Source organism: Cupressus sempervirens, chromosome 5, assembly GCF_028749045.1.
Source record: "Cupressus sempervirens isolate cs-2001-9-10 chromosome 5, ASM2874904v1, whole genome shotgun sequence".
Classification (NCBI taxonomy): Eukaryota; Viridiplantae; Streptophyta; class Pinopsida; order Cupressales; family Cupressaceae; genus Cupressus; species Cupressus sempervirens.
The window spans coordinates 792,516,626-792,540,259 of NC_143122.1; the positions used below are offsets into that span (position 1 = coordinate 792,516,626).

Sequence of the window (23,634 nt, forward strand, 5' to 3'; positions counted from 1 at the left end):
TAGCAAGTCGCTATCAAGATTCAATTGTATAGTTTTCGAGTCAAACTCATTGACTCATGTTTCAATAGTAATGGTTCACAAGAACCCATCTCTCATGAGAATGAATGGAACGCTCAGCACTCACTGAATTTAGGTGATGCTCACAAGGGTGCAGCACTGGAGCTTCCTAAGAGGTCGCCCATCCTAGTATTAGTCCAATTCAAGCGCGCTTAACCATGGAGTTTCCTCCACAGTTAAACCCACTAAGCTTGATATCCCATTTGTGAAACCTTCAGCAAGTGTTGTGCCTTATGAACCATTCATTATAGAGTCCCTTTAGCTCATCAATTAATAAATAGGAGGTATCATCTATGGGAAGTCAAATTGTGATAATGCTCTCAAGATTCAATTGTGTAGCTTTCAAGTCAGACTCATTGACTGTAATAGCCCTCTAATAATAAATTTAATATCAAACTACAATTGATATCCCTAAAGTTGTAATAAGCATTTATTAAAAAAATAAAAATAAATGAGTAACTATTAAAAATAGAATGATTACTAATCAATATATATTAAAAATTTAATTGTTAAATAAATACAAACTAGTATCTAACAATAAATAAATACCATGAAATAATTATTACAGAAACTAATAATAGTTAAAACAAAGTGACATGATTAAATTAATAACCCTAAGAAAATGGTGGTATCAATCACCATACACATCAAACTATACCCATGTCAATGATTAGAGACTAAGGGGTCATGTGTCAAGGGTGACGACCCTTGACGGGTCATATGAATAGTATAAAAGCCCATATTACACCAAGGAATTAGGGAACGAAGAAAATATTACAAACAAAGAAGGGAATATACCCAATCCACGTATCATGGTGAAGAAAATAAAATTGAACACCCACTATTAAACGTAGGGTCCTACGTGGCCATTAAGGAAGGAATTTAGGTGTAAACACCATCATCTATTTGGTATCCTAATTAAAAATACTTCAATCCAATCAAGAGTACCTTTAAGAAGAACTTATTAAGAATGGAGAACAAGAGACCCGAAATTATAGGAGATTGGTCCATTTTAACAACAAAAAGTGTTTAAAAAGTAAAATGGAGAGCTTTTCAAGAAAGGATGCAAGTTAATAAAGATAAGACAATAGTTTCTTTCATATAATCAAAGGAAGGAGCCATGTGAATAGGATCATAAGGTAAGGTAAAGGTATAAAACTATTTTTTTGATTTCATTATGTTATTTTATTTTCATTTCAAATATATATATATATATATATATAATGGAACTAATAATTAATACAATAAATAACTATTTTAAATCATAGTAGAAATGTATAATGAAATAAATATTAAAGAGAAAGGTATTGCATTTATGATATAAGTAAATCTTGGTGGAGGGCATCTATTAAGAATGTCATAATATGATCCAAGCACGTCTTGGTGGAGGGCATTCATTGTGAATGTCATAGAATGATCCAAGTATAAACTTGGTGGAGGACGTTCAATATGAATGTCATATTATGATCCAAGTGCACTCGGTGGAGAATGATCCAAGTATAACTTGGTGGAGGGCATTCATTGTGAATGTCATGAAATGATCCAAGCATAGCTTGGTGGAGGGCATTCTTTGTGAATGTCATAGTATGACCCAATAAATTGATGAAGAACATTCATTACGAATTAATGCAATCAGATTTCCACAATCCATAGTAGTTATTACTTAGTTTCTGGATTAGATTGTGTAACGATTTTTGTCATCAACGTTTTGAATCACACTACGTGATCCATCATCAGGATGAAAGAGCAAGAGATGTAAAATAGTGTCATCATCGTGATCCATTCATTACGAATGTTAATCATCTCAAAATATTTCAATTGCAATTATCATGAACTTACCAATTTTGTTGTAGTAATTAACTAACCCTAATAGTGGGGACATTACAACTGAACCATGTTTTATTAGTAGTGGTTCACAAGAACCCATCTCTCATGAAAATAAATGGAAGATTTAGCACTCATTGCATCTAGGTAATGTTCATTGGGGTAAAGCAGCAGGCCTTCCTAATTCTAGAAGAGATTATCAAATCAGATCATGTCCCTTTTGGTAACCCAATCTTCCAATGAAGCAAATCTACATAGTTCAATCATTTTGTTAAAAAATTACCTAAAACAACCCATCCTAGTATTACTCTAACTCAAACATGCTAAACCATGGAGTTTCCTAAGGTTAAATAAGTAGATTAGAGTGATATTGCTATTCGGATTCAACTATGTAGTTTACGAGTCAAACTCGTCAACCCGTGTTTCATTAGTAGTGGTTCACAAGAACCAATCTCTTGTGAGAATGAATGGAACACTAAGCACTTATTGCATCTAGGTGATGCTCACAGGAGTGAAGTAACAGGCCTTCCAACAAGTCACCCATTCTAGTATTACTCCAACTCAAGTGCACTTCACTCGAACTATCATCCAAGCTAAACCCACTTCACTTGCTACCCCATTTGCAAAATCTTCAGCAAGTGTTGTGCCTTACAAGCCATTCATTAAAGAGCCCCTTTACGTCATCAATTGATAAGTAGGAGATATTTTCCATAAGAAGTCAAATTGTGATGTTGCATCAAGATTCAACTGTATAGTTTTTGAGTCAAACTCATTGAACTACGTTTGATTAATAGGGATTCACAAGAACCCATCTCTCATGAGAATGAATGGAACATTAGCACTCACTAAATCTAGGTGATGCTCACAAGGGTAAAGCATCGAGCATTCTGAGGAGGTCACCCATCGTAGTGTTACTCCAACTCAAGCATGCTTAACCATAGAGTTTCCTCGAAGATTAAACTTGCTTAACTTGCTAACCCATTTGCAAAATCCACATGTTGTGCTTTATGAACCATTCAATATAGAACCCCTTCAGCTCATCAATTGATAAGTAGGAAGAATTTTCAACTAGCACTCATTATAGTGCCCCTTTGGCTCATCACTTGATAAGTAAAAGGTATTTTCCACTACTAATGTAACATGGAGAGAATGAATAGAACACTCAGCACTTATTGCATCTAGGTGATGCTCACAGAGGTGAAGCATCGGGCATTCTTGGGAGGTCACCTACCCTAGTATTACTCCAACTCAAACCCACTTAACCATGGAGTTGGAGTAATACTGGGATGGATGACCTCTATGGAATGCCATATGCTTCACCCTTGTGAGCATGACCTAGATGGAATGAGTGCTAAGTGTTTCTCATGAGAGATGGTATTCTTGTGAACCATTACAAATGGAACATGGTTCAATGAGTTGGGCTCAAGAACTACACAATTGAATCACAATAGCAATATCACAATTTGACTTCTTGTGGAAAATATTTCCTACTTATCAATTGATGACCTAAAGGGGCTCTATAGTAATGGCTTCTAAGGCACGACACTTGTTGAAGATTTTGCAAATGGGTTAGCAAGTTGTGGGTTTAACCTTGGAGGATACCCACGAATAAGTGCACTTAAGTTGGAGTAATACTAGGATGGGTGACCTCTCGAAAGGCCCGATGCTTCACTCCTATGAGCATCACCTAAACGCAAAAGTGCTAAGTGTTCCATTCATTCTCATGAGAAATGGGTTCTTGTGAACCACTACTAATGAAACATGGATCAATGAGTTTGACTCGAAGACTACATAATCAAATTCGGATCGCAATATCACAGTAATCATTTTATTTGTTTTTATGGGTAAATTTTAGTTATATAGGTATCAACATCTCTGTCCATAATTAGATCATTACAAGTTGTTGAGTAAATGTTCACCTATATCAGATATCTCTGGTAAAGCTGCCACAACTAAGGGGTTTTGTTGATGTGAGTTTTGTTCCACTACAGCGTACAAAATCAAATACTTAACATTCTAGGATTAAACATCAAATCTCCAGCTCTCTCTTCAATAAGGATGTTCATATGCTAAACAATGTAGATGAATTGTGTGATCAAATGAGACAACCTTAAGACTCCTTAATCGTGGACTTTCACTCCTTACTTGATTGATTTGAAGATGTAAGAATAATATATAATGTTTGTGAATTGACATAAATTAGTATAAATAGTAAGTTATAGGGCATATATGCCAATTCAAAAAGATAGAGGATTCAAAAAGTAATAAGTGCCTAGAATTTAAGCCTAAAGGAGTCAATCTATGTCAATACATGCCATTAACATAAAGAAGTTTGATATGTTGGTTATCACAAAAGGACTTACATTGCTAAATCAATGGATATCAACTTGATTTAGCTTCTTCCAATCAAATTGTTAAATCAATGGATATCAACTTGATTTAACTTCTTCCAATCAAATGAATTGCAAAGGATAAGAGTTTAGAAAGTCATTTTATTCCTAGAATGCAAGAAACTATGGATGTCTTTGTGACTATACTAGACTTAATTTAGCCATCGACATCAACCAAGCTAGAACAATCTCATATGGTAAATGTAAGATGTTCAAACTACCACCATTCCATTGACACCATCTATCCATGCATATCAATGTGCTAGCAATAATCAAAGTTAAGTTCATAAATATTCCATTCAACCATGCAAGGCAAACTTACACTTGGTAAGCAAGTAGTGGTTTGGTCTATATGATTTCACCAAAGATGCATCCTAAATATCTTCCATTCAACTAAGTTGTACATCCCACAATATAAAATAAAATTCTAAGTGAGGGTATGTAGAAACCATGCAATACTCTAAAGCAACACAAGTAACCCACCTTGAAGACCATCTATGAATCAACAATTACTTCAATGGAATTATGGCAACAATTTCAACAAGTCTCCTCTCCTTCCCTACTCGCTAAATCTATATCCTCTCTAATCTTAATCTCTAACTCCATTACAAATGAGAAGGCCTTGGCCTTTTACAGTTGTTCAATTAGAACGAAGGGTCAAGATTATGCCAATTACAAACCCTAACTAAGGTTTCCACCACTATCATCCAAATATATGAAGGCACAACCTTCTAGGCCACTAAGAAAATTGCAGTGCTCTTGAGAACCAATGAGAAAATAGGTAAGGTAGAGGCACTAGATGCCTTCCACATGTACATTTGGCATGATATGATTGAATGTGCTTGAATACATAACTAGAGTCTTCTAATTGGTTGAAGACAAGTGGGCACCACCTCAACATTCTTATCTCATAGACTTGATTGGTTCTTTGGTGATGAGAAAATATCTTTCTTGATGATAAACACTGCCAAGTCTTCTATTATGATGGCATATTCCAAATTACTTCATCTTCTCAAATTTTGTTCATCTTCTTTAATTTGGAAATCTTCTCATTGCACTTATTGGTTTTAGAAATCTTGATTTTCTTGGTCATGATCTTTCTGGTGATAAAATCTTCATGGACTTGGATCTTTTAAAGTGAACTTGGATTTCTAAAGGAAATTCAAGTTGGTGATGATTTCTTTCACTTGTAGATTTATCCTTTTTCTTTCACAATTTGTTCTTTGAGTTCCACTTAATAGTTTAATCTTGAACCACCTTCTCATTTGAAGTTTTGAGCTAATCTTGTAACATCTATTACGAAATAATTGGTAAACCACTTGCTTGATATTAACAAAGACCGAGAGTTCATTATATACAAAAGAATAGAACGATGTTTCCTTAGGAAACAATCGTAAAGAATAGAAACATTCTATTCTAGCTAAGAAAGCTAAAAAAGCTACAGCTAACTAAAGCTAACTAAATATTTACAATAGATTAACATTAACTAATAAGAGATGATTATCTATTATCATAGTACCCTCCCTTAATGGTTAATCTATCTAGAGCACCAACTTGTCCTCTGAATTAGACAAACTTATCGGGACCAAGAGGCTTGGTGAGAATGTCTATAGTATGATCTCTGGTAGGAACATACTACAAATCTATTATCCTGTCTTCAACCAGTTGTCATATGTAGTGATAGTGAACATCCATATGCTTGGTTCATTCATGGAAGACTGGATTTCGTGCTAACTTGATAAAGCCTTCGTTATCAACAAACAAAGTAGTCAGTCCTGCTGGTGACATCTGCATATCCCCAAGCATCCAACAAAGCCAAACAGCTTCACATCCTGCCTTAATAGTCCCTCTATATTCGGCCTCTGCAGAGGAGAGAGAAACTGTCTGTTGCTTCTTACTGGTCCATGTGACTGTATCAGATCTCAAACTAAACACATCTAGAAGTTGACTTTTTATCATCAACAGAGCCTGCCCAATCTGAATCTATGAACCACTAAGTTTAGGATGAGAACTTCAAGAGTACAAAAGTCCATAATCGGAAGTGCAATTCACATAACGAAGCACACTTTGTTGCCATCCAATGATCAACCTTAGGAGTTGTCGTTAAGCGTGAGATATAGCTAACTGCGAAGCTGATATCAGGCCTAGTAGCAAAGAGGTAGATGAGGTTGCCTACTAGTTGACTGTGTGTAGCATCATCAACGAAAAGAAAATCAGATTTTGTGGATAACTTGAGAACTTTCACCATAGGTGTAGATGTAGGCTTGCAATCCTGCATACGGAATTTGTCTAACAGGGCCCTAGCATATTTGGACCGAGAGATGAATATACTAGAAGACTGTTGCCAAACCTCAACACCTAGGCAATAATGCATGAGTCCAAGGTTAGTCATATCAAAACATTGGCATAAATTCTATTTGATTCCCTGAATCAAAGAAGCCAAACTGCCAGTGATGATCAAATCATCTACATAAATAACCAGAAGGATGATGTCACTGTCAGTAGTCTTGATGTATAGATTTGAGTCTGAAGAACTCCTCTTGAAGCCTTGATCACTGAGGTACTTATTAATTTTTATGTACCATGCTCGAGAGGCCTGTGTCTAGCCATAGAGAACTTTTACCAATCTGAGAACTTGACGGTCTTTACCAACAACCTTGAAACCAGGAAGTTGCATCATGTAGACCTCTTCATGGAGATCACCATTTAGAAAAGCACTCTTGGCATCCATCTAATGGACCTTCCAACCAAACTGTGTTGCCATGGCTAGGACTAATCTGATGATGCTCATCTATGCAGTAGGAGCAAAGGTCTTCTCATAATCAATGCCCTAACATTGAGAAAAGCCCTTTGCAACTAAACGAACTTTGTACTTATCCAAAGTACCATCTAATTTGCATTTGATTTTGTAAACCCATTTGCAACCAATGGGTTTCTTCCCTGGTGGAAGATCATGAAGGACCTAGGTGTTGTTCTTCAGCAGGCTCTGGTGTTTAGATTTCATAGCCTGTTCCCACTCTAGAATTCTTTTAGCCTCGGAATATGTTTGAGGTTCAAATACACTGTGAATGTTGACCATGAGAGCAAAGTTAATAGACTCTATAGGTTTGCTCTTTTTCCGAGCAATTCTCCCATCAATGAGCTCATTATCACGAAGATCAGCATCTTAGCCCACCACTTAGGCTGGAGAGGAGAACAACCAACATTAGTATCAAGAGATGCTTGGTGATCAGGTTCCTCATCAAAAGAATCGGGATCAAACTCAGGTGAAGCATCTACAAATCGAGGTGATCTTGCAGGAGAAACTAGAGGTGTCTATACAGGGATCACTGGTATAACTGGAGCTACAAGAGCTACTGGAGCCCTCCCATTAAGTGGACCTCATGGAAGCTGAACTCCCAGATCATGAGCCTTCATGGGCTGGTCTACTAGATCAAAAACAAGAGAAACAGACATGCATGGTCCTTGCTACTCATCAAAGACTACATCATGAATGTAGATGAGACAACATCAATCGGGTAGTAGGCTTTCTAAAGACTATTGCATCCAGCAAGCATGAGTTTCTGACTCTTGGCATCCAACTTGATGCATGACGCATTAGGGATCCAAACAAAAGCAAGGGAGCCAAAAACCTTCAAGTGACTGATTCTTGGCTTGCAACTTGACCAGGCCTCTTCCGGAGTTTTACCTTTGACTACCATTGTGGGTGACCAATTCAAAAGATAAACTGCAGTATTAACTGCTTCTGCCCAAAACTTCTTCGGAACATGTTTGTGTTTGAGCATGGATCGAGCCATCTCAGTGATTGTTTTGTTCCAACGTTCAACTACATTGTTCTATTGTGGTGTGTGGAGTGTGGTTAACTGGTGTTTAATGCCATGAGTATCCAAGAAGCTAGAGAAAGCATTAGAACAAAATTCCCCCCATTGTCTGATCTAAGAGTAATCATAGATTTCCCAGACTCTTTTCCAACTAAAGGTTTAAACTTCTGAAAGACAGGAACTGCATTTGATTTCTTTTTAAGGAAATACACCCACATTTTTCTATTGAAATCATCAACAAACAACAGAAAATACTTGGACCCAAGAATAGGAGTGGCCATAGGGCCACAGATATTAGCATGAACAAGCTAAAGTACCTGAGAAGTGCGCCATGAATCGCCACTAGTGAAAGGTGTGCAATGTTGCTTCCCAGCCTGGCATGCATCACAAACTCCAAGCTGTTGAGTCTAAATCTCTAGCAATCCAAGAACAAGCTCATCCCGAGCAAGTTGTGAGAGATAACGCACATTTAAGTGCCTGTATCACTGATGCCAAAGTGTGCTAATAGAAGACCGCCGAGCAGCCATAGCTAAGTCCCAAGAATCACCAAAATCGATAAGTTTGAAAAGACCATGATCCTCAAGACCCATTGCAACAATAGATTGAGTTGCTCGATCAGTGATGGTGCATTGATGTGAATTGAAGGTGACATCGAAGATTGGGAGAATGTTGCAGCAATTGACTCACTGAGAGTAGATTTAGTTCCCTCCCTGGAACATAGTACACATCGAGGAAAATGAGATTCCTCTCAGTAGACTGTATCTGAATGTTGCCTTTGTCGACAACAGTGCACTCTTCTCTGCCAGCAAAAATAACAGAATCTATGTAAGGCTAGTAGTCAATGAACCAATCTCTACGGTGGATGAAGTGATGAGACACCTGAATCATTGTACCAGGCAGACGACTTTACATGATTTGCAGGTTTTTAGCCATGAAGGGTAAAAGGCAAATTATGTCTACCTAGTGTGCTCTGCACTGTTCGCTTTGGGCTAAGAACCTGATTGCTTAGATTGTGCAACTAAGCGTTTCCAACATTCAACCTTCATGTGCCCAAACTTGTGGCAATAGTTGCATTGAATGTTCTTCTTCCAGGAGCCATCTAATGCAGGAGCAAAAGACTTCTGTTGAGACCGCTGCTGAAACTTGCCTCTATCTTTCTAAAAGGATTTGGCAACAAAGGCTTGCTCTGTGGAGCTGGAGCTGGAGCTACTACCGAATTGTTGTTTCCACCATAGTTGGAAAACTCGCCAAAGGTAAAAACTTGCCAAGCCCCCCAAAAGTTTAATTGGGAAAAACTCGGCGATTTAAAAAAAAAACTCAGAAAAAACTCAAGAACCTAAAAAACTGCTGAAATTTAATTAAAAATACATTTATTTTGCAAAATTTAATGAGAAGATGCATCTAATAAGTTAATTAAAGACAATACAAAAGAAACAAACAGAGTTTAGATATATGTAAATGCACAGTGCATACAAAATTGCATTCTCATGTGGAATGCTCATGGTAGGAAGCAAAATAGTAAATAGTTTCAATTTGTCAAACTAGAAGTAAATACTAAAAGTCTAAATACATCAATACAATGTCAATGACTCAATCACATCTTCCTCTTTCCACTTGCACTAGCAAGAAAGCGAGGGGGTCTAGTCCGTGAGCTACGTGACTGTGAACTCTGTGGTTGTGCCCCCTCGCTCGACGTCCCTACTGACTGGCTCGACGTCCTAGAAGAGGATGCATCTCCTCCTAATGGTAATGCCTGATCCTCGCCTGAATCATCATCGTCCTCGTCCTCGTCCTCGTCCCCATCCTCAATGTCATCCATAGTGAACTGAAAATCAGCGTTAGCCTCCCCCTCCATGGCCTGCCTCTCCAAATCAGCTATCTCATCTAGTGCAAACAATGAACCTAGCTCCTGTGTTGTCCAATCAGAATAAGGATCTATCTCATTTAGATCAAGTGGACTAGGTAGTTCTAAGAGCTATGCCTTTTTTATGCGCAACTTAAGATTATAGTGCACATAAACAAGGTCATTAAGCAGTTTTTGAGTCATTCTGTTTCTTTTCTTTGTGTGGATGGACTCAAATAAGCTCCAATTGCGCTCACAATGGGATGAGCTACAAGGTTGGGATAGGACTCTGAGAGCAAATTTCCTTAAATTGGGGGTATTGCCACCCCAACTTGCCCACCAAGCATCTGCAAAACAAAATAAAAAAAAGTTATAAAGCAATAAAAAAAAAAATCAAAAGCACAACTTATCAATTAGCAAAAGTTTTAAAGTTTGATGCTTTACCTAGTGCTTGAGTAAATCTTGCTCTCTTTGCTAGCATAGAAGAGAACAAAGGACCCCTCGATTCCACATAGATTTGTTGTTCGGTCACAATAAGGTCTCTCTCCTCTTCACTTGATATCATTATGTCAATGCATTTAGAGAGACCTTCCATGACCTCTCCATTAAGATCTGAGTAGGAATCATCAGCCCTAAAACAAATAGAAAATGATATCGAGTCTTACTACACAACTTTAAAAAGTAAAGTAAAATAAAGTCTTAGTAAAATCCCAACTTCAAGGACAATCAATTATCATAGTATCTGAATTTGGGATTGAGGAAGTAGCCTGCTGCATGAATAGGTTGGTGGAGCATATTGTTCCACCTCCTATCAATTATTTCCCAAATGGGATCAAATCTGACACTGTCCCCATGATAGTAACTTCTAACAGCCTCTTTCGCCCTATCCATGGCATCATAAAGACCTCCCATTGGGGATTGCTGCCCATCACATATGCGCAAGACTAAAACCAGGGGCAGAGACATCTACATTTGAAATTTGAAAAATACAAATTAGTTAATAACATAGTAAGTTATGAATTGATAATGAAACTTAAATAAACTAAAAATATAATGTTTTGATTTTTGAAGTTACCTCCACAATCTCCTTAGCCTTTGCAAAAAAGCTATCATCAAAGACTATCCGTGCCACAACCTCTCCTTCGGGCTTCTTTGAGTAAGGTGAAGCAACCCAATCAGCCCACACAAACATTTGCTTCAAAGCCACTATGTGGTCAAGAATACTTTGCAACATCAAGAAGACCGTTGCAAACCTTGTCATAGCAGGTCTCATCAAATCTTTGCCTTTAGTGGCTTTTCTCATCAAACTAAGAACCCATGGATGATTATAGATATATTTCGTGACTCGCCTAGCATCTTCCACAACTGGACTCACCCAATCAAGTTTTCCTATGTCCTCCAAAAGAAGGTCAAGGACATGTGCTGCACAAGGTGACCAAAAAAGTGTGGGATGCCTCTCTTGGAGGATTCTACCTAAAAGATTAGCAAAAAATCAATAATCAGTAACAAACTTTCCATATTTAGTATTTACAAATTACATCAAATATAAATTGAATAATACCATAGCATTACATTCATGATTCATATTGATTCGAATATAAAAAATTAAATTTACCTGCTGCTGCATTATCCGTGATTATTTGCACCACAATCTCTATTCCCACCTCCATGACAACATTCTCCAACATTAAAGCCAATGTGGCTGCATTTTTCACTTTGTTGGAGGCATCGACAGATTTCCAAAACACCACATCATCTTTGCAAGCAACCAAGAAATTAATAATGGTTCTACTTCTTCCATTTGTTCACCCATTAGATAAAATGGTGCAGCCATACTTCTTCCACTCTTTCTTTTGGTCTTCGATCAATAATGTTGCCTTACCAACCGCTTTGTCAAGCAACCTACAAAATTTAGCTGTAATATTAAATAAAGTGTAAGTGTTAGTAAAAAATAGGAAATAAGTTATAACAATTAAGATTTAAAATATAACAATGAACTAAAGTGAATCACAATTATTTACAATTACTAAAATTTAAATAGTAAAATCCTAACCTTCCACTCATATCCTTGCGATTAGGCGGCTTGTACCCTTTGCCTGATATTGTTATTGCATTCACCATATTGACCCAATAGGGACTATCAGCGGCATTCATTGAGATATTGTTGAAAAACCAAAAATCAGATGCTGCAATATCAGTTTGCTCATGCACCTCCTTAAACCATGCAGTGCCCTCTAATGATGGTTGTGCTCCAGGTGTGTTCCTAGGCACAAAATAACCCCCTATCCCTGATGGGGATCCGGATGGTGATGAAGAAGTAGGAGACGTAGAAGTGGAACCAGTAAAAGAGAAATTTTGTTTGCGGATCCATGGGCCACAAAGAGATCCTAGTATGTTCTCAAGTGCTTCTTCTTCCTCTTGCATATCAAAAGGAGCTCCTTCAGATTCAACTATGGCTGCCCTCATAGCTAATTTTGCCCTCCCCCTATTCAATTTTTTCTCTTCAGCAGCTGCAAGTAGGGCATTGATGAATCTTTTTTCTTCATCAGTTACCTTGAGACAAGGATTTGAATCATGTTTCTTTATTCCTGCAAGGTGGTATTTGAGGCGGTTTATGCCTCCAGAAATAATTCTCTCACATGGAATGCATATCACTTTCCCAACATCATTTGGAGCTTCATAGGCAAACCGCCATGTCTTATCTCTTGCATTTTTAGGTCGAGTGCCTATATATCCAAATGGGCATGGTGTTTGTGGCCACTCTTCTTGCGGATTTGTCATGTTTTTTTAATGCTTGACCGCTGCTCTACACATAAATTTATAGAAAAATGAATAAACAAAGTTAGAACTTAGAAGCTAGAAGTTTAGAACAACTAGAGTTTCAACTTTCAAATGATTTGAAATCATTTACAAACAACAACAAAAACAATATAAACTTTGCTTAAAAGTTAAAACTATAAAAAGTTTTCAAACAATGATAAGATGAACATACCTGGAAAGAAATTTCTCTTCTAAATCCCGTTAGAATCCTCCAAAATCCACTCCAATCTACCTTGAATCACTTGCAATCAGCTAAAACCTTCTTTGCTCCACACAAATGAAAGAAACAATGCATTTTGACCTATTTAGGCATCACTGGCCGCGGGTTCTCAGAACCGCGAATTTTTAAAAAACACTCGCCGAGTTTTTGGTTAAAACTCGCTGATTAATCGGCGAGTTTTTGGACACCCGCCAAGTTTTTGGCCCATTTACTTGCCGTCCCAGAATACTCGGCGAGTGTTTAAAACTCGCCGAGTAACTGGCGAGTCTTCCATCTATGGTTTCCACCGATCTTGCTGAAGTAGAAGTGTGCAGAGATTAGTAAACTTCAAATCAACACCAAAAGACGTAATGTTGAGAGTCTCAATAAAATGCTCATAGGACTTTGGTAAACTCCAAAGAGTGAAAACCACAATGTCCTCTTTCTCCATCTTGCAACCGATGGCAAGCAACTGAGCACAAATTTCCTAAGTCCTATTGAGCCTGGAGCGAGGTTCGCTCATCCATGACAATAGAAAACAAAGTGTTCTTCAAAAAGAAAGCTCTGCTTTTGTCAGAAGTCTCATGAAGACCTTTGAGATGTGTCCAAATCTCAGTAGCTGTCTTGCCGGATGGAATCTGAGAGAGCTAATCATCATCCATGGATAACATGAGTAGCATCACTGCCTCCTGATTATTTGGATCCCATGTATCCGGATTAGGACCAGTAGTCAAACGCTTCGTAATACATACAACAAGTTGATCGGTGTTCCGATATTCAAAAATTGTGAGGATCCGCTACTTCCAAGTGCCATAATTTCGACCATTGAATTTGGAGTTGTGCTCGAGCAGAATGTTTGTCACAAATGCCATAGCACGTTTTTCAATAAAAATGTGAAAATCTGTGTGAAGGCACGTTCTTCAAAGCAAAAAACGAAAGACCCAGAAAAAATGGAGTGACACGGAAGAGAGATCGAAAAACACAAAAGGAATATGTTGTCGTTTTTTGAATCCACTGGCTCAAAAATTGAGGCACGAAAAATCAAAGCACCCAAAAAAACGGACGACAAACCAATTGAGCTCTCAAAAAACCCACCAAGAATCTGAAATCAAAATAATTTTTCAAGATCAAAAATTAGGGTTTCGAAGAAAACCCTAGTCAGCGGAAATGGAGGCAAAAAATTGCAAAAAAAATGGTAGAATGCTGTAAAAAGATGCCCAAAAATGGAGGATGTTGATGCTGAGAGAGGCGCTTAGGTTGTAGCAATCAAGAAGCGACCTCGAATGTTGCAAGAAATCATGATTTATTTTTTGCAGGCAGAAATCACGATTTGTATCAAACATTGCAGGCTCGTTTTTTGTCTCTACAAACAGCAGTGTAGGGTGTGTTCCAGTTGCAAGAGAAGACACCAACGCACGCAAGGGTTGAAAACACCACTGATCTTAAAAAATGTAATCTGAAGCTTGCGATTTTTAGACGAGATTTGCAGAGGCAAAACCACAATTTTTGCTGCTCATAGATTCTCAAATGAAAACCCCAAGATAAAACTCTTGTTCGAAAACATAGGATTTTGATATGACAAAGCAAGGATCACAGAAAATTAAATTTCGAAAAATGGGTCTAATAATTTTGAAGAGGAAATTATGATTTTCGAAAAAAATTATGACATAGGCTCTGATACCATATTACGAAGTAATTGGTAAAATGCTTGATATTAATAAAGACCAAGAGGTCATTATATACAAAAGAATGGAACAATGTTTCTTTAGGAAACGATCGTAAAGAATAGAAACATTCTATTCTAGCTGAGAAAGCTATAAAAACTACAGCTAACTAAAGCTAACTAAATATTTACAATAGATTAACATTAACTAATAATAGATGATTATCTATTATCATAATAACATCATTTTGTGTTGGTGTGATGATTGAGGATTTACATATCATCCATGTCCTAATCTTCCAAATTGCTCTGATACCCTCTGATACCATATTACGAAGTAATTGGTAAAATGCTTGATATTAATAAAGACCAAGAGGTCATTATATACAAAAGAATGGAACAATGTTTCTTTAGGAAACGATCGTAAAGAATAGAAACATTCTATTCTAGCTGAGAAAGCTATAAAAACTACAGCTAACTAAAGCTAACTAAATATTTACAATAGATTAACATTAACTAATAATAGATGATTATCTATTATCATAATAACATCATTTTGTGTTGGTGTGATGATTGAGGATTTACATATCATCCATGTCCTAATCTTCCAAATTGCTCCAATGAGTGGATCTTGTTTCAGCCCTCTCTCCTTCATAGTTACCAAGCCAAAAAAGAGAGAGATTTTATCAAGCTCCCAAAATGATAAGTATAAATGATATCAAGGAAATCTGAGAGCTTACATGGTGTGAAAATGCATCTAGATTCAACTGTTCTTCAAGAGAAAGTGACTTCACCATTTCAATTTTCCTCAAGATTCTCATCAACATGTCGTACAAAACTTTACCTTGCTGGCTGATGTCCAAAATCTGAATGCTTAGTTTTAATTTCAAAGTGGATTCCTTTCAAACTCTAGCTTTATAGGGTCTGATTTTCCTTTATCTCAATCCAGATTTCCCTCTCTAGCACGTTTTAATTCTGATTTTACTTGTTTTTTCTAGTCTATATTTCTTTCTTTTTTGCAAGCTCTAAATTCTGATTTTGTGAAAAATCAGAGATTTATCTGTTAATGTTCTGATAGCTATGTGAGGAATCCTTTGTACCTGCGATAATCCTTCAGTGTTCTCAAGCATTCTCAGTCTTCTTTTCTTAACTGTATTTCCCCAAAGTGATGGCATCAGATGATGTGGCTTTGGCTGTTTTTCTTATACACGATGATATGGGTGTGTATCAGCTCATGGTTAAGGCTCAAGTGGCTTGTGGTTATGATTAGCGGTGACATATTTATTAGTGGTGGTTCATTTAATGTAACACATGTCCTTTTGTATTCCACCAGAAAATGTATTTTTGGTTCTTGTTGAATATAGAATGTATGAACCATGTAACAAAATTGGGTTGGTTGAACATTGGAGGTGGACGAATCTGGACCATTGTATGACATGTGTGTGACATTATCTTGGGTGTGAGATAATGGTTACTGAGCCTCTTTTGTCAAGCTTTACGACAGCCTCTCTTGACATCACTTGAATGGATAATTCATTGCGTGTAGTGCTTTCTCTTCAAAATCCTGGAATCCTCTGCATATGTAGTGCTCTGTGACTTGAGTGCTTGTGGAATTTACATATATCTTCTGCTCTGTGTGTAGGATATGCTGGATAATTAGTTTTCTGTGTTTGTAACATTCTCAATGGTAGAAGTATCTGTGAGATTAAGGCGTATTGATTGTTAACAATCATAAGCATGAGAACATTGTATTCAGCTTTGAGTACTCAATAAAAGTGGGTGTGGCTGGGTTTTCCCCTCAAGTGGAGAGTTTTCCCAGGATAAATAGTCGAGACATCTGTTCTTATGTTTTTTTCTTGACTTTTTCTTATTGCATGTTATGCTATTCTAGTTCAAAACATTACCATTATCCTCCAAAATCCTCTCAAAATTGTCTTTCTAATCATGAAATCGATGCCTTTCTAATTAAGAGATTGCCGCAATACATCTTTCGAATGAAATCCATTTTCACTTCATTTTTTTATTTTCTCGCCAAGTCCAATTGACTTCTTTCTTTGCATTGAGTGCCCCCTAATGTCAAGGGTGGAGGTTTTGGTATGTTGGGATTTTGAATCCCAAGTTTGTAAAAATTCGGCATCCCAAGTTTGTAAAAATTCGGCCCAAGAAGGTTCGTCGTGGAGATTTGGTGGAGTTGGGAATAAAATCCCCAAGTTTTGAGAAGTTCTCTCCTTGGGTAGAGTTTTGCCCATCATCTTCATTCGCAAATTTGATCAACTTTTTGCACTTCAAAATCGTTATGTAGGATTACAACTTTTCTTTCCCATCTCAATCTCATTGCTCTTCATATTGAAGAGATGGCGGAAGTTTTGGGATGCTAGGAATGAAATTCCCAAGTCTTAAGAAATTCCACCCAAGAGATCTAGTGAAGTTGGGAACCAAGTCATGGAAATTTCTGCCCAAGTATCAAAGCCTCATTCATCATTTTAATCTCATAAACTTGATCAATTTTCCATTATCCTTCCATTTTGAGTCTATATAAGGGAATCCAGTCTACATTTTCACCTTGAAGATTGCAGAAATCCTAAGGTCTTAGGATTTCCAATCTCATTTTGTCATTTGGACCTAACTTCTTCATTTGTCCATAAACTTGGTCTTTCCCTTCCATTTTCATCAAACTTACCTCTTCAAACATCATTTACCATCCCTTTGATCGACTAGGAGTTGATGAACTTCATCAAAACCTTGTCTATGGTAGGGTGGAATTTTTAGTTCTTTGGGATTTTGCAAGTGCAGAAATCCCAAGGACTCGGGAATTCTGACCCTCGCCTAGCATGTCCACTTTGCTATTCTAAGTTCATCTTCATGTTTGGAATGTTCTCAAGGTTCACTCATTATGGATTTCAATCTGATTTTACAATTCAAGTTAGCTGAAAGAGGATTCAATTTGTTTTCATTTCCAGATTTCATCAATTTTTTCTCCAAGTATTTGGGCTGATTTCATCCTCCTTTCCTCAATTTTGTTCTACTTCATCCATTCAGCACTCTCTTTCTAGGGCAAAGATTTTGTGATGTGGATTAGAAACCCTATGTTTGGAGAAATTCCACCAAAGCGTGCTTATGGCGGAGATTTTGAGTTCTTGGGATTGGGAATCCCATTTTGAAGAATTCCACCCTTGTAATCTCACTTCCATTTTCATGCAATTTGGCCTTTGTTTGAAAGGAGGGGTGATGTCATTCCATTTCTATATCCAAACTTGTAACCCCCTCTATAGCTTGGTGGAATTTTTTAAAAAGGTTGGGATTTTTCTTGGGCTCTTGGGATTTCTATCTGATTTTGCATGCTGGAACTCCTAACTTGTTTACTTCAATCTCTTCAGCTTAGAGGATAAAATTATTTATATAAAATATAGCATTTAACTATAAGATTTCCTTTCTTATAATTTAAGTTGTATTTTATTTAAATACTATCGGGATGTTTGAGAGTGGTTTTAGGTTCACAGGAATTATAATAAAGATTTTAGATTTTGAGAGTTTGTAAAAAATTCAGACTTGATCGAATTTCAAGAATCAACACGCCTCCATCAATTTTATCTCCCACAGCTTTTCTTGATTTTCTAAAATCAAATTGAAATTGGAAAAAGGATTTTTAAAAGATTCTAACTTGTTTTATCACAAATCCCTTGATTTCAACTCCACATCCTTGGTTGGCTTGGCCCAGCTCTCATTCACATCCCTTGATGACTTGACTACCCACCAAGCCAAAGTCACTCAAACGCATCTCTAAGACTTAGAGACTTGAAAATTGGTATACCAACTAAGACCATCTAAGATCACTATTACTACTGCCAAAGCAAAAAGAGGGGGTCCCCATTTGCAATGGAGCGATGGTGTGAAAACCTCACGACAGGGTCCATTCCATCAAAGTCACCCACGGATTAAACTTGGACCTCTCCACATCAGGAATGGCATGAGTCATGACAGACCAATTGGGCTACAACCCCCTTGACTGAGGGTTTTTTGAGATATTCCCTTCTGTGGTGAAAATTTTAATGATGTATCATACATATGGCCATATGTGTCAATTATAAACATTTGCTTCATCTTCTTGCTGGATATTGTCAAATTAGAAATTTAACAACCAAACAACTTCCCCCTAGGATAGCTTTGGATCATCTATGAGCTTCATGGTTGTTCAAGGGGCAGAAACGGTCCTCTCCAATCTTTCCTTCTTTAGAAAGATGATGTTCAGTCTTGATCAACTAAACTGGCTTATCTGTTATGTTTTGGAGTGCTGGTTTTGGTCCAAGAGATAAGTTGTCTTCTGTAGCTTTAATATAAATAGGCCATTAAGCCTCTGTAGCTATGGGATGAGGGTTCGTTCAAAGCTATTGGTAAAAACTAAAACCATATGAATGAATATCTAGGCATCTAATCTTATTGTTCAAAAAGAGAACAGCGAGCTCATATTTGTAGGGTTGATTAAAGAGAAAATCATTGACAGGTATCCTTCGTCTTTGTTTTAGGGTAAGCATGGCAACAATCTAGGATTGTAGTCGTACTCCTTATACATGACATATGTCACTAAAACGGCCATATTGTTTGATATTGTTGTCTTCTTCTTGGGCTTGTCATACAAATATCCAAAGGAAAACTATTAGTGCCAATTCACTAGTAGAGCCATGTTTGGGATAAAATGCACACACACATAATAACACTCCTACAATGTCCCCTAAGTTGCCAAATAATAGAGTAACAGTTACTCAAAATCAGTTTCACTTGCTTGAGGTAGTTTGATGTTGCAAGCCTGCAGATATAGGCACCTACGCCCTCCTGAACCTAGTGAAGTGCAAATAATAAACTTTAGAGTTGGCTAACTATTCGCAAGACGATTCACATGCAACTTCCTGGCTCTCTTTATTCTAAAACACAGGAAGGTGAAGACTTCATCGGCAAACAGACTCATGCCATATAGAAAAATCTATAGATGCATTAGGCGGAGGAATACTTTCTCACATCCCATGTCACATTAAGATATATTCAAGCTTTTGTTTGGTGGTATTACTTGTCTAAAACATCAACATTTGATCTGCTTACAGTTGAGGTACTTCTTTTATTAAAAAATATTTTTTGGATGACTATGTACAGTAGCTAAATCCATTTTATGATATACACTTAGCTACCACATTATCAAAAAGAGAGTACGTATACTAGTCCATTCTGGAAATAAGCACTCCAACATACTGATTGACCATATCCTGAAGGATTGCAGGGACTAGGTAGGTGAGATTATTCAAGGAGAGTCTCCTGGGATTAACTTTTGCAACTTCCTACATTAATATTTTTTGCTAATATTCAGTTTGTAGTTTGCATTGCTTTAATATTCGAGATGGCAGGTCTCATCTTTAGTTATTTTTGAAATGTTTATAGATTATATACATTAATATAAAATTACTTGAGCCTTTACATGGAAATGAAGAGGGCATTAGACTTTCTAGGAAGGTATTTGAAGGTTACCTTGTATCATTCCAATATGAAGCTGCTTCAAAATCTGGCAGAACAAGTGTTGCATTGAGCAGACGGGCAATGTCTACACCATCACATAACTACGGAGGCAGAAAAGTAGATATAAGAAACATTATAAATAAATTAAAGTTTTCTGAATTAAAAAATAAAATGTAACATAAGATAGATTATTCAGCTTTGTCAAGATTACAAAATATTTGTTTGGGTAAGTGAGGAATTTTGTGAAGCTAAAAGGAGTTTGTCATTTGAGAAGCTTACATCTCTACGCATCTGATTCAGACCACCGTAGCAATCAACTTTGATGAATCCGGTGCTCTTTTGTGGAAAACCTGGACATTTTTGACAAAAACGGTGAAATTGTCTGTAAATGAATCTGGGTCTGGCTTCTCATAGCACAATACACAGTTATAGTTCCACCAGCAATCATATAGAAACTTTCACATGACAAGAAAAATAAAAGTTAACTTTTACCTATCAAAGGCTTTGCAGTCCACCATTCACAAGGCTTCCAATCTACACGGCTCTGAACATTCCATATATGTTTTGAAATGAATGGCCTTCTGTATGTCATGCTCCTGTCTTGTATCAAAACAAGAAAGAGTTTATACATTTAGAGTATATACCATCCACTTCCATGCTAACATAAGGGGAAATATTTTTAAGCATCTAGCATTTTTTCACCATCTTGCTCTTTTCTGTATTTCTTTTCATTCATCCAAACTACGGATGTGTATTATAGGTAATATTTTCAGGCATTTGATTTTGATGAGTTTCAAAACATCAAGAAATGGACTCTGCAAACAAACCCTGCAATAACATACATAGCATATACCTAAAAACAAGCCAAGTCTGTGTAGTTGCCCAGATTCTTTTTGCTCTTATATAAATCGTTTATTTAAAGATTGCATGCTCAATCAATTATTTATAGGGAGACCTGGCCCGGTGTTGTTCTTACCACCAACAGAATAGCAAAGGACTGATAAATTTTGAAATTCATTTCCTCCAGAAACCAACGTCGGAATGTAGGTTTTTGAATTACCTGTGTTTCTTCAGCCATTTATAACCTGCAACTGATTGCTTGCTAAATCAGAAAAGAACATTTCAATACTCAATACCAATTATGTCCCTTATCTAGTGACCATATCAACTTCTGTCCATAATGAATCCCTCCGTTGATCTGTTAAACTCAACTACATTTTGAGATCAACTTTTGTGTAATCAGTCTCTTGTTGCGTATTTCATAAATTTGCTGGCATATATTTTGTATTTTGTCCAGTTGAGGAAACTTAAAGTAACAATCGACTTAAGCAATTGCCATATAAACGTCATTTGTTGTGTCTTGAATCGCCAAGATAAATCTGAATGTATGTTGTTGCTAGTGGAAAGCTGGATTTATTTGTAACTCTTTTGGTGTGATATAATTAAAATGTAACAATTTTTAATTGTCTACGAAAAAGCCTAAAAGGTTACATACTCCCGAAACCAGAGAATCCGTGAATTAAACCCATTTCTATTCGATTGCATTTGTATACGCTTATAATCAATTAAAATTACTGAAAAACTAAAATTAATATAGACGCTTAAATCAATATAAGAAAGGCGGAAAAGAGATGGTGAAGAAAACGCTATAAAACAATGAGCACCCTAATGCGTGCTCCTGTTATCCTTAACATCATAATGCAATTATATGCAACCAGTATTTTCAGATTGGTTATATTGCCGGTTATTGTTTCAAAAATTTGTGAATGAAAATTACTCAAATCAATACTTTCATTTGTTATTCTTCATGTAAAACACTACAGAGGAGGATAGAGAATACCTGGTAGAAATAGTTTCGACGTACGCTTCATGGGTGGTTGTAGGCCATGGACTCAGATTCATTACAAGCAAGCATACAAGAATAGCCGCTGCTGCCATTAAGCCACTGGATACTGGTTTCGTGAAAGCCGGCATCGAAACAGAGAGCTTAATCATTTTTCTACCCTCCTTGAATCATTCAAAGTGTTGCTATCCACTTGTGAATTCTCACAGACGTGCTCACAATTCAAGCACCCACTTGAAAATTTTCACTGGTAGCATGACACAAGAACAGATTCAATTTAGATCTCAAGATTGTAACAATTAACCAATATATCAAAGCAAAGCTAATCAATAAAGCATATAGGCATACGATTCAGACCAGAAGCGAAAGTTGTCAAAGCATCATTACCGGGCTGAAGAAAATACTTACCGGGGTAGTTACCATGGATCCCAAGCAAGTGATCGATGTCCCTACCCTCTTTGAAAGGAAACGTACAAGAATGTTTAAATAATAGAATGTGGATTACACGAGTCGACGGTTTTATTATATTTTGCTCTATGAAATGCCCAATTATTGGTGGGAAATAACAACTTATATTTCATAGATCGTTGTGAATGTGTGGAATCAGTGAGAAGTTGAAAGCGAAATGTGCTTGAACGCATCTGCATTGAGTGAAGAGCAGACTTCAGCTTGGCGTAAACCTCTGCTATTTGGGTTTGCTAACGTATGCCCATTGTTTATTTTGTAAGGACGGTCAAATTTGATGGCAAAGCGCTAGTTCTCAAATTATCGTTGCGCTCCTGGAATGATTCTTAAAATTAGCCTATGACCGCCCTTGTTCTCTACATAATTTTAGCAGCGAAAATTACGGGCTCGCACTTCGCCGCTTCTTTTTAGCGTAGCTTTCTTTTAGGGCAATGACAAATGTGTTCCTTGTAGCATTCAGTGAAATGCTATAAATGTTACTTTTCAATTAAGTGTATTTTTTTTTTCAAAAAACTTTTGATCTATATAATTCTAAAATATCAAAACTTTTGACTCTATATAATTCTAAAATATATTGATATTTTGTTAATTTCAAACAAAGTATTTATTTCCAGTCTTATTGGTTGCATCCTTCTAGATATTAGCATTTATTTTTTCACTTTCCATTTTTTTTGTCCAAACTTTATAGCTACCATTAATAAGACAGCTCACTTAAATGAAATAAATAAGTTTGACAATATGTTCCCACATATGTTGAAAAATTAAATTATAGCATTTTTAATTAAAGTGACTAATAAATTCTTATATTTTTTAAAAACTTTTAACTCTACATAGTTCTAAAATATATTGATATTTTAATAATTTTCAAACAAAGTATTTATATCTAATCTTATTGGTTGCATCCTTGCTATGGTCATGAGTTAGCTTTTTTTTTCACTTTAATTTTTTTTGGTCCAAACTTTATAGCTACCATGAATATGATAAGATAACAAATAAATAAGTTTCACAATATGTTCTCATATATCTTATCTTGAAAAATTAAATTAAAATATAATTCTCCTTAACTTTAGGCTTTTCTATAATGTAAATATTGGAAAATCTAGATCCAACCATTCTAGAAAAATCAAGTAAACTTTTATAGTGGATATAAATTTTCTATGCAAATTAATCGCTTCAATCAATGATAGTGAGTAGCATAAGAGTGTTT

General features: G+C 36.4%; 2 protein-coding genes across 7 annotated transcripts in view; both read right to left on the reverse strand.

Moving 5' to 3' along the window:
• Positions 1 to 22,872, reverse strand: part of LOC149558312 (O-fucosyltransferase family protein) — an 83,957-nt gene extending 61,085 nt beyond the window's left edge. For 2 of the 6 annotated variants that reach the window (XR_016365013.1, XM_089832580.1), the window contains exons 1-5: positions 22,371 to 22,822; positions 21,960 to 22,209; positions 20,612 to 20,715; positions 20,399 to 20,469; positions 20,132 to 20,220 (exon numbers count right to left, since the gene is read on the reverse strand). Coding sequence is in view for 3 of the 6 variants with exons in the window: in XM_089832580.1 (XP_089688706.1) it covers positions 20,132 to 20,220; positions 20,399 to 20,469; positions 20,612 to 20,715; positions 21,960 to 22,114 (419 nt within the window). In the remaining 3 variants the exon portion in view is untranslated. Of the gene's footprint in view, positions 1 to 20,131; positions 20,221 to 20,398; positions 20,470 to 20,611; positions 20,720 to 21,959; positions 22,210 to 22,370 lie in introns of all 6 variants that reach the window. The other 4 variants (XR_016365012.1, XR_016365011.1, XM_089832578.1 and 1 more) reach the window with 4 other exon arrangements.
• LOC149558313 (uncharacterized) lies at positions 9,874 to 11,837 on the reverse strand. Its single transcript, XM_089832581.1, has 4 exons — positions 11,551 to 11,837; positions 11,011 to 11,408; positions 10,380 to 10,901; positions 9,874 to 10,282 (listed from the first exon to the last, which is right to left on the reverse strand). The coding sequence occupies exons 1-3, from the start codon at positions 11,621 to 11,623 to the stop codon at positions 10,662 to 10,664; spliced, it is 711 nt and encodes a 236-aa protein (XP_089688707.1). The 5' UTR covers positions 11,624 to 11,837; the 3' UTR covers positions 9,874 to 10,282; positions 10,380 to 10,661.
• Positions 22,873 to 23,634: the final 762 nt, after the last annotated feature.